This window comes from Vulpes lagopus, chromosome 2 (genome assembly GCF_018345385.1).
Source record: "Vulpes lagopus strain Blue_001 chromosome 2, ASM1834538v1, whole genome shotgun sequence".
NCBI lineage: Eukaryota > Metazoa > Chordata > Mammalia > Carnivora > Canidae > Vulpes > Vulpes lagopus.
Window position 1 is genome coordinate 50,966,971 of NC_054825.1, and position 13,453 is coordinate 50,980,423.

Here is a 13,453-nt window from a genome sequence, read left to right on the forward strand (position 1 = left end):
TAGCGCCGCCTTCAGCCCAGGGCCTGATCCTGGAGACCCAGGATCAAGTCCCACGTCAGGCTCCCTGCATGGAGCCTGCTTCTCCCTCTGCCTGTGTCTCTGCCTCTCTCTGTCTCTGTCTCTCATGAATAAATAAATAAAATCTTAAAAAAAAAAAAAAAAAACAACCCTGCCTTGCTCTCTTGCCCCAAGGCCTTACCAGAACAGCAGGTGAATGAACCTGATCGGAGGTCAGGGACTAAAACCTCGCTCTCAGGCCCTCCCCGCAGACCACTGCTGGTGCTGAGACGGATAAAGGGAATGCTCGAGGGAGAGACTGACAGCTTGGCTTCCAGAGGCCAGGCCAGTCTGAGTAGGACGAGAGCTGTTAGCACCCACACCGGCCACCGTGCAGCCCAACGCCCAGGAGGTGTGGATGGTAGAGAAGGATGAACACTGGGCAGGAAAGAGTGGAGCTACTCTTCATCTTGAGCCTGAGCATCCTCACCTGCATGAAAGGGTAATGAGGCCGGGGGGCAGGCGGGGGGGGGGGGGGTGTGCAAGAGGCAGCAGAGCACACTAGGAGCCTGGCTGCTGCTGCTTAATCAACCCTTAACCTGGTTCCCACCTGGCAGTGCCCCACTCAGGTCCCAGCAGTAGAGGGCGGCCTCCCTGACCCCTACAAGGCCAAGGCCCTCTGCCTGCCCAGAGTCCTAAGCAGCCAAGGTCACATCCCAACTTGTTTCATGTCCCGTGGTGCTGAGCATAAAATGACAGGAAAGGTAAATTAGCTTCCATGGTTAGTGATTTACTAACTGCTGGAGTGAGGCAGGATTTTCCCCGTTGAGTTTATAAAGGACAAGGATCCCTCTGAGCCTTTTGGGGTCTGGTTTTAGCAGTAACAAAGTACAAAAAGTTACTCCACTGGTCTCGAAAAAGAGCATAGGACCATGCCTTTTAGCATGTACTCAGCTGCCTCCCCAACCTCTGACAGCTGATCCCTTCTCACCCGCTACCCCTGCTGCCCTGAAGCTGGGAGTGCTGGCCCCGCCACCTAAGATCCTGTCCCGAAACCTTGCTCCTCCTGCCCTGCACCACCCTCTGCACCACCGCTTCCCACACCCTCTAACCCGGATTTCATGAATGCTGGTTGGTCTCTTCCTTCCTTGGTCCTCTTCATTTAAACATACCAGTATATGGGTTACATATAGAACAAGTAATGTGTGTTCTCTGCATTAAAGTCAGCCAGCAGCAATAAGCCAAAAGACTCCCATCACCCAGAGAGAACCACTGTTTCATACTACTTTTTCTAGCCTTTTACGAACCTACATGCATACATGGATTTTTTCCCATAGAGATTTTTTAAAGAATTGATCACAGCAGACGTACTACTTTGTAATGTTTTTCATACAATCTCTAGTGAATATTTTCCATACTATTTCTACACTGTCATTTTTTTTTTTTTCTACATCCACTGGTTTTTAATGGCACAAGAGAAAACCCTATCCTACAGGTAGGTATGTATTTTTGCCTTGCTTCCGGTGTGAATCTAATGGTCTTCAAGACTAGAGACTTCTGTTTTTCCATCTGTGGACCCCCACCGCATCCCTGCCACCACCCCACAATGCACATGCAACCCATGTAAGTGCACAAGAAACGCCTGGTGAATGAAGCAGTAAGAATGTAATGGGCACGCTGGAGGCTCTGGACTCTAAGAAAGCTAGAGAAAGAGCTACCCAAGGATGTTCCCTGCCAAAGGGGACACCTGCAGCCTCTAAACCAGCCGCTCAGTTCCAAGAGCATGACACCCTATAAGAATCCACAGGAACCCAAGAAGCCCCACTGTGCAAACAACTCACAGATATTCCAGTCAAATTAACTGTTTCTCTTAATAGAAGCAAATACCACGGTCAAGGAAGCCATGTGGTACTTACCTCATTGACTATGTAATCCAACAGCTCAAAAATTGCCATGGGCGGTCGGCTGTCCATTCCATAAGCTGCAGATTTTATAGCAAGAAAAAAGAAAACACTTAGAAAAACAGGAAGTTGTCTCCCAACGTGAGACTAGGGACTGGACCGTGGGTCCTCGGGACCAGAATAGGGTGGTGGATGATAAGCAGCGACACCAGAGCCACAGATAAGGCTGGCCACAGAAGGGACCGGCAAGGCCACAGAGCTGGCCAGCAGCCAGAGTCTGGGCCCTATTCCCTCCAAGGACGGCCACCTCAGGCAAGTCCACGACTTTGATAAAGTGGACACGGATAATCATCATGTCTGCCCTTCTTCCCGAGGAGTAAATGAGGTAATAACCAAGAACTCAAGGACTGTCTTAATTCTCCCTGAACTTGGGTTTCTTCCGTCTGTCCTCCAGAGTCCGAGGTCAGCCTCGGACTGCAGCCCCTCCAGTGACCCACCAGCACCCGCTCTCCTTGCCCCCCGTTTCTCCCTTCATATCGCCCTCCCGTGAGGGCCTTCCCGGGGCAGACGGCAGGTCCTCCTGGCCACACAGGAGCGTCCCAGCAGGAAGTATGTCAGAAGACAGTGGCTGAGCCAGGACAGTCCCAGTACCAGGTCTATTCCCACTATGCGTGATCAGAGAGGCAGGTGGTGCTGCCCAGTGCTCAGGACCTAGAACTCAGACTTGGACACTTAGAGAATGCAGTCCTGAAAGTCAGGCACCGCGTGCCTCAGTTTTCTCAAAAGTATCTAACATGGAGACTATACTACTACTCACACACAATCGCTATTAAAATTAGGTAATCCAAAAATAAATAAATTAATTAAAATAAAATAAATAAAATTAGGTAATCCTCGGCAAGTCTACAGAGATAGGGAGGTTGGGGGGTCGCCAGGGGCTGGAGGTGCAGGGAGTTGGGAATGAGTGCTTATGGACGTGAGGTTTCTTTTAGGGTGACGAACACGTTCTGGAATTATAGTGGTGATGGCTACACAACATGGAAAAATATACTAAAAGCCACTGAAATGTACACTTTAAAATGTGCATTTTATGTTGTCTGAATTTTATCTCAAAAATATCTACCTAGGGATCCCTGGGTGGTTCAGCAGTTTAGTGCCTGCCTTTGGTCCAGGGTATGATCCTAGAGCCCTGGGATCGAGTCCCACATCGGGCTCCCTGCATGGAGCCTGCATCTCCCTCTGCCTCTCTCTCTCTGTGTCTCTCATGAATAAATAAAACCATTAAAAAATATATATATATCTACCTAAAAAAATAAAAGTCATGGTTTTTAAAAAAATCCAAGAGTGCACATAAAGTCCTAAATGCCGTGCCAGGAACATAGCAGGCACTCCGCAAAGGGTGAGAAGATGTTGGGAGTAACAGTCATTTAACACCCACCTGGAGCCCCCCACTCTGGCCCCGCCCTGGCATCCGGAGACAGGCAATCCGTCTTGGGAGAATGTTCAGTCAGCCCTCAAGTAACCCACAGCGATAAGGGACCCTGCCCCCACTCTACCCCAGTCCAAGCTGGGGCCACACCAGGCCACTCACAGCTAAGGGGTCTTCCCGGGGTCCTTGGTCTGGGTGGGGTCTCAGCCACGTCTCCCTCCACTTGGCACCCAAACATCAGCTCCAGCTCCTTGGCATCCGGAGGAGGGATGGGATACCTCCCAACCGCCATCTCCACCAGAGAGAGCCCCATGCTCCAGATGTCCGACTGCACGGAGTAATGAGTCCCCTGGAGTCTTTCTGGCTGCAGGAGAGACACACAATTATGATCACTTGTGAGCTAACTCGGGCCCACTCAAGAGAGGGAGAGGCGAGTCCCCCAGAGGCTCCAAGGGAGGCCTCGGCACTCCCTGCCCCTTTGAGGCTTGTTCACACTGCAGGGAGTGGGCTGCCCTGTTCCGTCCGGACTCTGGCCCTGGATCTGATGCAGTTTTCCTTCTTTAGGACCTCTACTAACTGCTTTAATTTGGTTTCTGACCTGCCCTCAACTACTGTGTTCACTGAATCCTAGAGCTGGCTCCCATGGCTCTGACCCACGCCTCCTCACAGCCCTCCACTAACAGGCACAGGCCTGGTTGGCCCCTGGCCACCACTTCCCCTGTGGCTCCAGCTCTGCCCAGCCTCGTCACTGTCTTGCACGTGCAGGGTAGCTGGTCCAAAGCCGGGCCTATGAGGCTCATCTTGTCCCCTGGGTCTGCAACATGCGGCTTCTGGAATGTGAGTCACGAGTGAAATGTGCAGTGGGTAGAGCACTGGCCTTGAGTTGGGAAAGTTGAACTCTAAGACCAGCTCCACCACAGACTCATTGACTGTTCTCAGACAACATGGAACAGTAGAAAAGGTAGGGGATCTGGGGTCAGGAGACCGGAGTTCAAGTCCCAACTCTGCGACTTCTGTAAACTACATGACCCTGAGCCTGAGTCCCCTCCTCCATAAAGTGGAGCCGATAAAGATGGTGGAGATGACAATACAGACGTCACAAAATATCTGCTCTCCTTACGGGGGTTACTGAGAAGGTCAAAGCGAATGGAAATGTATGTTAGATGCTGCAAAACACTACACAAATACGGGTTGTTACTGGTAGAAGAATCCAGGAAAAAAAGTATATAGTGCTATACAGCATTAATTGAAATAGCACATGTACTTTAAGAACTCTACCACAAAAAAAAAAAAAAAACCTCCTTATTCTGACCATTGTACTATTTTTAAGACATCATTAATATCTCCCATAGGATTTTTCACTAACTCAAACACCAGACTATTTTGGAACTGATCACATAACCACAAAACCCAAACCACTAACCCTGGATCAATAAGTCCCAGGGCCTGTTGATTGATTTTGAACTTTGCAGTTGGCAGGTGAGCAGCCCAGAGTGTGAGCTACTCAGTTCTTAGATACTCAGGGAAGAAGCTGAAGGGCCCACAGGTTTCATGTTTCTTATAGACCGTGTGTCACTGGAGTGGAGGGGGTGGAAGTGTGGGTCGGCACTGGGTGACCCACGCTGACAGTGGCTGGAGTCAAGGTAGGGGCAAGGGGCGGGCAAGAAGGAATGAGGATGTGGGCATGGACTTCCACACACAGAGGCCGGAAGCAGCTGTCAATGAGTCGGATCCAAGGGGCAAGTGAGGGTGTGCTGAGCAAAGGGGACGAATCGGCAAGAAGACCTGGCTTTCAATCCAGGCTCTGCATTTGGATTTCCTCATCTCCAAAGTGGGAGCGATAATCTGCACTTCACAGGACAACCACATAGACCAGATGCGATCCCTCAAGGATGTAGAAGAGAGCTTGGGAAACGCTCTCTGTGCAGGGATGCCCCAGCCTCTGGGCCTGCCCCCCACCCCTGGGTTAATCCGTGCTGCAGTCCCTGCCATGGAGATCCCCACTCACCTTCGCACCCCTCTACCCCAGCACTCACCCAGAGACATACCCCCTTCCCAAATCCTCTGGAGCACGCTAGCCATTTACTCACCCAGTCAGTCAACCAAACATTAGCCTACTCACCAAGCACTGCCCGGGCACCTATCACATGCCAGGCCCCAAGCCAGACCCTAGGGACCAGAGACGCCCACGGTCCTATCCCTGACCCCTGGGAGCTCATGGCATGGTGGGAAGAGGACATGCTGATGCTACTGCCTCCTCAGGAAGGGACCATGATGCCTCCTCCCCCATTTCTTTTTCCCCAACCTCCATCACCCAGGACACGTTCTGGCCCCACAGGGGAAACCACCCACTTGGCTCCTATGCCTGACCAGGCAAGACGCCTGAGAAATGGAACTCGCTGCTCATACCGACATGTAGGACCTTGTGCCCACGAAGGAGTTGGCCATGGAGTCAATGAGCTGCCCGCTGACCCCAAAGTCACAGAGCTTGATCTCCCCACGGGAGTTCACAAGGATGTTGGAAGGCTTGACATCTGCAGAAGAGAGAACACAGAAAAAGGAGGGAGTTGACACAGGTGGATTGGGGGCGAGAAGGGTCAGCACTCTCCAGACAGAACAGCCTTGACCACGAGTCCCAGGACGTACTGCCATCCCACAGCCAGCTCTTGGCTTGCAAACACGGGACACCACAGTCCCTTAATCCGTCTTGTTCAGGGTTCGAGAAAAGATTGCCAGGAGAAGAAATGGCAACCTGTTATACAAGCAGGCCAGAAAGTCAGTGGATTTCCACTCTTTGAGAATCCAGACTTGAACACATGACCCACAGGAAGGAGTCAGTTATAAATAAGATTTCAGACTTGGTTGCTTCAGTCACCCTCACTGGCAAGACGGAACAGCTACGGTTGGATCATATGGCAGAAGAACAGCACAGACAGTAAGACTTGTATGCTGGCTGAGGCCACACACCAAAGGATCAGGGGAGACCAGACAGGAATGCCTATTCTTGACCTTCACACCACACACAGAGCATGGGGGTTTTACAAATATGCGTGGCAGAGGCTGGCAGCTGCCTTAGGACTGACGTCTCGGAGGTCATCCCCCAAACAGTCTCCACAGCCGCAGCAGCTATGGGCCCAGGGGAGCCCCCCACTGCCCTACCAGGGTCAGTCAAGGCAGTGCCGCCAGTACCAGCCCCAAAGCCTTCCCTGCACTCGGACCCTCCCCTCTTCCCACCTGGCTGCCCCATCACTACTAGCTCACCAGCCCTTCCCTTTGCAGAGGGATGTGAACTTCCACCATCTCCCCTGATTCAAACTCTGCTCTGTAAAGTGGGCAGAGCAGGGTCAAGGGTTCTCATTTATACGTGGGGAAACGAGGCTGGAAGTTGGTAAAAGTCCCCAGGCCAGGGTTGTGTGGGCAGACCTCAGCAATGATACCCCCCCAGTAAGCAGGCCATAGCCGAGGGCAAAGCATAAACTGGACAGGCAATCTTTGATAGAAGTAATAGGGATACTCTAGAGAATATCTGGAGAATTCAAGGGAAAAAAACAAATCCCCATAATCCAAATCTATCTGAACCACTATTCCCATTTTATTATTTTTCTCTTCAGTACTCTCAGATGAATGCATTTACAGACACCCCTTGAAGGTCCAGACCACTGCATTACATAAAGTGAATATATATAAAGAGTAAAGAGAGTCAAGTGAGTTTTCTTGTGTTTCCTGGTGCATATAAAAGTTATGTTGGGGCACCTGGGCGGCTCACAGTAGATTAAACAGCTGACTTCCGCTCAGGTCATGATCTCAGGGTCGTGGGATTAAGTCCTAGGTCAGGCTCCCTGCTCAGCGGGGAATGTACTTCTCCCTCTCCCTTTGCTTCCCCCACCTCGATCATGCTCACTCTCTCTCTCAAGCAAATAAATAAATAAATCTTTTTTTTTTTTAAGTTATGCTTAAACTAGACCATAGTCTATGAAGTATACAGCAGCATTATGTTTAAGAAAATGATGTACATACCTGAATTCAAAAGTACTTTACTGCTAAAAACTGTTAACAATTACCTGAGCTTTTGGCAAGTCATAACCACTGATCACAGATCACCATCACAAACATAATAATGAAAAGTTTGAAAAATTCAAGAATTAACAAAATGTGACCCAGAGACGTGAAGTGAGCAAAAACGCTGCTGGAAAAATGGTGTAGTGTAGACTCACTCGATGCAGGACTGACACAAACCATCAATCTCAAAAAAATGCAGTATCTGCAAAGCACAATAAAATGATATATGCCTGTATTTATCGTTGAACAGATTCTAACAAGTCTACAGAAGCATCTTTCCAAGGATAAAGTGAAAACAAAAAACCCAGTCTCTTGTATCCCAATAAAGTCCTTCTCCTGCCTGTCCCTTCTCCGCCCCTCATTCCCAAGATGCTCCGCCAGCTCCAGCATCTCAGTCTCTGTGCCTCACGCCCCAGGAGACAGGCCTGGAACTCGCTCACAGCAGGGGCTCCTAAACCCTCCTGAAAGGAAGGCTCTGAACTCACGGTGTACATACAGGAGCACTCAGAGCCACTGGTGCAGTCTTCCCAAGACCCAGCCCTCATCATGTCACAGGACATGAGACCTTTCCAAAGGCCCTGTCACCCTCCCTGTGTCTGCTCCATAAAGACTTCCAGAATGCAGGCATCAGAAGTAACCTTAGCAGGAATCTGGTTCCCTCCCACCCTGCGGCCACATGACCCACCTCTGCTCCCCTCATCCACTTCCTGTTCATGGAGCACCTGGATGCGTCAGGGCCCGTGCAGATACCAAGAAGACAAGGGCAAGCAAACCGATGGGAGTGCCTACTGTCAAGGAGCTTACATTTTAGCGTGCGTACAGACAAAAACCAACAAACAAACGGGCAGCGTCAGGTGGTCTCAAGGGCCATGAAAACCAGGTAAGACCACACACCATGAGGGGGAGGGTGCCTCTGAGCAGGGAGGAGGACCCTTAGCAATGACCTGGATAGAGTCATGCAGCCTCCCGCAGAATCCCTTCGGGATGTCAGGGACTGAACCTGTCTTCTGTTTCTTCTCCACACCTAGAATGAGGGCAGGCCCCAACACACACTTCCAGCTGAGGAGCCGCGGTCTTCACCCACACAGTACCGTGGCCCTTCTCCAACGGAGGACACACACCTCACCCCAGAGGAGAGTGTCCAGTGTGTGGCAGGTGACGCCAAGTGGCGGGGAGATGGTGCTCGCAGGAGGTGCCACAGGGAGAGCACACAGGAGGCACTCCAACCTGGACGGCCCTTCACCCCTGTGCCTCCCTCACCTCCCAAAGGAGCCCAAGGCAGGTTAGGCTCTGTTTTCGAGCAAAAGAACAGCCCTGGCTAAAGACACCTGTATTCAAATCCCGCCCTGCCATCTGCTCCACTGGCAGCCTTGAGCCAGGCCCTCTGCTTCTCCAGCACCGGCCTGCCTGCGGGTGAAGCGATGGTAACAATCACAGCTCCTGTGACCTTACCCGATGGTGACCAAGACCAACCTAATGCGGGGTCGGCATTTACACGGCACACAATGTTACAGAGACAAAAGGATTCTTTCACAGGCCACCCTCCACGAGGAGCAGTTCATAGCACCAGACACCTGCTTCCTCCCTCCCCCCCAGAGAGCCTCCCCCACCTTCCACCCCCACCCCCACCCAGGTTTTCCTTCTTCTGCTGGTTCAGATGCTTCTCTCCAGGCTGCAGCTGCTGCTCAGGAGTGGCTACACGGCCTCTGTCACTGCGTGGATCTGATTTCTATTCACATGGCAAGCAAGCCTCTTTTTCTCCAAACTTATGTAACACCACTCTCCTCCATCGCTGACTGTCAGCTCCCGCTTCCCCCACTGCCAGGGAACAACACTGCCTGGGAGGCTGCAGAAACCATGGGGGATGGGGTCAGAGGAGCAGAGGGAAACCCTGAGATTTCCCTGCCTGGACCACACCCTGGGAACCACTCCCACTGCACACACTCCCTCCTGGTGACCTGGATGCTCCCTCCTGGTGACCTGGAGGGCGGACAAGAGGCTGCCTGCAGACCTGGGCCTCCAAAGCCCTCAACTACAGAGCATGTGGCTGAGCCACGAGGCTGGGACACGCTTCCTTCTAGCAGCCCCAGCCAAATCAGGCTCTTCTCTGGGGGCATAAAAGGTCCATGTCATACAAGTCCAGAGAGACTGCTTTCTCCAACTGGCAGCATCCTACCTTTGCTCTCCACCATCACTGCCCTTGTTCCTCCATCCTGTCCCCACATCCTCCTCCTCACTCAGTCCTGCACAGAAATCGGTGCTCCTGCAGTGGGAAAGTCCCCACCTCTCGCCTGCCTTTCCACATTAGCCACAGAGCCCAAAGCCCTCCCTCCCTCTCCAGCTTCCTGCTGTGTCGGGCCCCAGCTCAGGCCTGCCCCTCTAACCATGCCTCCCCCGCTCCCCCACATGTGAAACACGCACCCTTCCAGCCCACCCTCACCTCCAGGTCCAGGTCCAAGTTTTCAAGGGTCCCCTTCCTCATTTGGGAGCCTGCCCTGTTCCTGGAGCCCTCCAAGGTCTCATCGGGCTTCCTCCCACAATGTCCTAGCAGCAACCCCAACCACTGTTCACATCAGAGGCCCAGGCCCCCTCTACTGCCCAAAGCCTTCTCCAGGCCGTGGGTTCCCTTTCTCACCCTCCAATATCAAGAGGTCGAGACTGGGAGGAGCCACAGGACCTGGCGGGCTGGGCTGCATTCTGAAGGAAGCGCCCAGCATCCATGAGGCCCCCAGGCTGACAAGCTTCCCCGGGAAACCTCTGAGGAGCCATGGTTTGTTGCCCCAATCCTGCTCAGGCCCTGCAACAATGAGGAGTAAGTCCTCCTTCCTCAGAAACAAGCAAGGAGGTTTTATGAAAAAAGTGGACAAAGTATTTTCTTCTTTCCTATTTTCTGCCCCAGAAAATAACCACTGTGCAAAGCCTTCTGATCCTTTCCCCAAGAGCACGTAATTTTTACTTAATTTCTGAGCATTTTCTATCCCTGTAAAACAAAGGGTTTGGATTAAATAAATCAGTGGGTCATGTACTTATTTTATAAACACAACTGAGCTATGAATAAAAGGACACGGTTCTTCAAGGCCATCCACAAGGAGAGACAGGACACGAAAAGTAACAAGAACGTCGTACACATGTGTACAATGGTGAGGGCGAAGGGAGAGGGCCTGAGGGCACTGTGGACTGATACTCTGAATTCTTCCACCTGGCCAGGCTCAACGCCAGCCTGACTAGTGGGCAGCTCCCATCAGGCAGATGCAGCAAGGCGAGTGTCAGCCCCCCAAAGGGTATGATCGAGTAACCTCGTTTCATATGGCAGAGAAGAATATTATAGGAAGTTGCATTCGCTATGGAGGTGGGGGTGCACACGATGGAAGAGAGGGCATGAAGAAAGAGAGGGCTGGGGAGCCGCAGAGGGGATGGGGAACGCAAGAGAAATAGGAGGAAGAAAAAAGAAATGAGGGCCCCAGAGAAAGAAGCAAGCTGAATGATGCCTGGAAGCCAGACTCCCGCTCATCTGTGACAAAGGCTAAATCCAAAAGTGAGATGACTTTGGATAAGTGAGTTAAAGGTTACAGAAATGAAGGCAAATGAGATTTTTAAATGATGACTTTAGGCCTCAAATGATCCCTTCTTAGCAACCCTGGAAGGTCCCTAATAACCCTTCTCTAAAAGTGAAGAAACAGAAGGGAAAAGTGGCCAACCCTGGTATGTCAAATAATGTTCTCCACAGAGCCACCTCCAGTTACCTTACCCATGACCTCAGGGAGCTAATTAAATAGCAACCTAATTAACATTCAGAGAAAATCCCAAACCCTCAATTAGCCCTGAACTGTAACCTCCTCTCCCACCCAACCTCCTCAAGAGCACGGCTTTCTCCTCTCGCTGCCTTCTCCCAGGGAAGGAGAAGGGATGCAGCTGCCAGGGCGGGGGTGGGGGGGATGGCACAGGCAAGCCTAGCCGGCCTGGGAAGATGCCACAACAGCTCTGGTTCATCGAAGACCTCCTATGCCAGGCCTTTTTTTTTTTTTTTTTAAGTATTTTTTTAAATTTTTTTATTATTATTTATTTATGATAGTCATAGAGAGAGAGAGAGAGAGGCAGAGACACTGGCAGAGGGAGAAGCAGGCTCCATGCACCGGGAGCCTGATGTGGGATTCGATCCCGGGTCTCCAGGATCATGCCCTGGGCCAAAGGCAGGTGCCGAACCGCTGCACCACCCAGGGATCCCTGCCAGGCCTTTTAAATACAGTCTTCTTTAATCCTCGCAACAATGGTGAGAAGCAAGCCCCCTACCCCCTGGTGTACAGATGAGAAACAGTGAGGCCCAGAGTCAGGGAGAGGTCTGTCAAGATTATACAGGGAGCTAATGGCAGAGGCTACAGTAGCACTCAGACTCTTGATTATCCAGAGCCGAGGTAACTGGGCTCTAGATGACCGAGCAAACGGTGAGCTGTACTCCAAAGTTTCAGAAAAGCCATTACTTAGTTGCGGGTGACAGTGGTCAGATGGTACAAACTTCCAGTTGTAAGACAAATATTCCTGGGGTGCAACGAACAACACAGTGACTATAGTTAACAATACTGGATTGTTCATTTGTAAGTTGCTAAGAGAGTACTTTTTTTTTTTTTTTTTAAGATTTCATTTATTTATTCATGAGAGACACAGGCAGAGGGAGAAGCAGGCTCCTCACAGGGAGCCCAACGTGGGACTCGATCCCGGGCCTCCAGAATCAGGCCCTGGGCTGAAGGTGGCACTAAACCGCTAAGCCACCCGGGCAGCCTTTTTTTTTTTTTTTTTTTTTTTTTTTTTTTAAAGAAATCCCTCCATCTAACATGGGGCTTGAACTCACAACCCCAAGATCAAGACTCACATTGTCTACTGACTGAGGCAGCCAGAAGCTCCTGCAAGTTCTTAAAAGTTCTCATCATAAGAAAAAAAAATGCAATCGCATGCTGGTATTAACTATACTTACTGTGGTGATCCATCCATCAAACCAGCATGCCTTACACCCGAAACCAACACAATGTTATGTTAATCATATCTCAGTTTTTTTTTTTAAGTTGTGGTAGGGGAAGAAGGTCACTCACATTATAGATGTAACAGGCTTTTTCTGGGAACAGGACAGATAAATCATTTAAGACTCATGAGAGAAAAGATTTCTCTGCTCCGGGAGATGAGAGCTTCCTTCTCAGCATAGGCGCCCTGTCCCACCTTCAGAAACTTGCAGACAGGGAACCAGAAGCTGCTTCCCACCTCCTCCCGCTTCAACAACCGAGTTCAACCACGGAACTTCTGGAGCCTGGTCCTAACAAGCAGGTACTTTCACCTCTGCACTTCTTACAACTCAGGCCACTGAGTGCCATTTAATTTTTTTTTCTTCCCTCCCAAGACTCATCAGTTTTGAAATGCTTTCATTTTCTAACTCTGTGTGCCCCGTTCTGCAAATTTGGTGTTAATCTCCTAACCCATAAGGCACATGAAATGTCAGCAATTAAACGAGACAGTATTGCCAGCACTCAGAATCCATTTTTCTTTTTCAGATTTTGGTTTCCATTAATATATGCCATTGCAAGAAATGGTCAATTTTTAAAAGAGGATGCAACAAAAGCCACAGCAAAAAGTACATCATGGGTTACACTCAAAAAAGAGAGGTGGGGGCAGGGATGGTGGTAGTGGAGACAGCGAAAGGAAAAGAAGGGGCAATCACAGGAAAAGCTTATGGGTCCCAGATTCCTGGTCTCTCATCTTCAATGACTCCCTAATAATATTTGGCAGAGCAGCCCCATTTAACAGACACAGAAATCAAGGCTTAAGGAGACAGATGTCCCTTGCCAAAGATCACACAGAAAAACTTTTCCACTAAAGAAACCGGCCACAAGCACACATTTCCCTTTGCTGGCTGTGGGCTAATTCAGAGGACAGCACATCTATCACGAAGCCAATCACCCACCTGAAGGCAGGAAAACAATGCTGGCTAACACGGATACTTCTCATCCACAATTCAAGAGAGGAGAATTAGCTTAAAAAAATGTGTTTGACCTGCTGAAGGGTAATTTTCCTCAGCAGCAGA

General features: G+C 50.5%; 1 protein-coding gene across 2 annotated transcripts in view; it reads right to left on the reverse strand.

Annotated features, from left to right (window-relative positions):
* The window catches only part of MAP2K1 (mitogen-activated protein kinase kinase 1), a 78,670-nt gene that overhangs the window by 2,775 nt on the left and 62,442 nt on the right, over positions 1-13,453 (reverse strand). For both annotated transcript variants that reach the window (XM_041742727.1, XM_041742728.1), the window contains exons 6-8: positions 5,737-5,861; positions 3,490-3,691; positions 1,914-1,978 (exon numbers count right to left, since the gene is read on the reverse strand). In XM_041742727.1, coding sequence (XP_041598661.1) covers positions 1,914-1,978; positions 3,490-3,691; positions 5,737-5,861 — 392 coding nt within the window. The remainder of the gene's footprint in view (positions 1-1,913; positions 1,979-3,489; positions 3,692-5,736; positions 5,862-13,453) is intronic.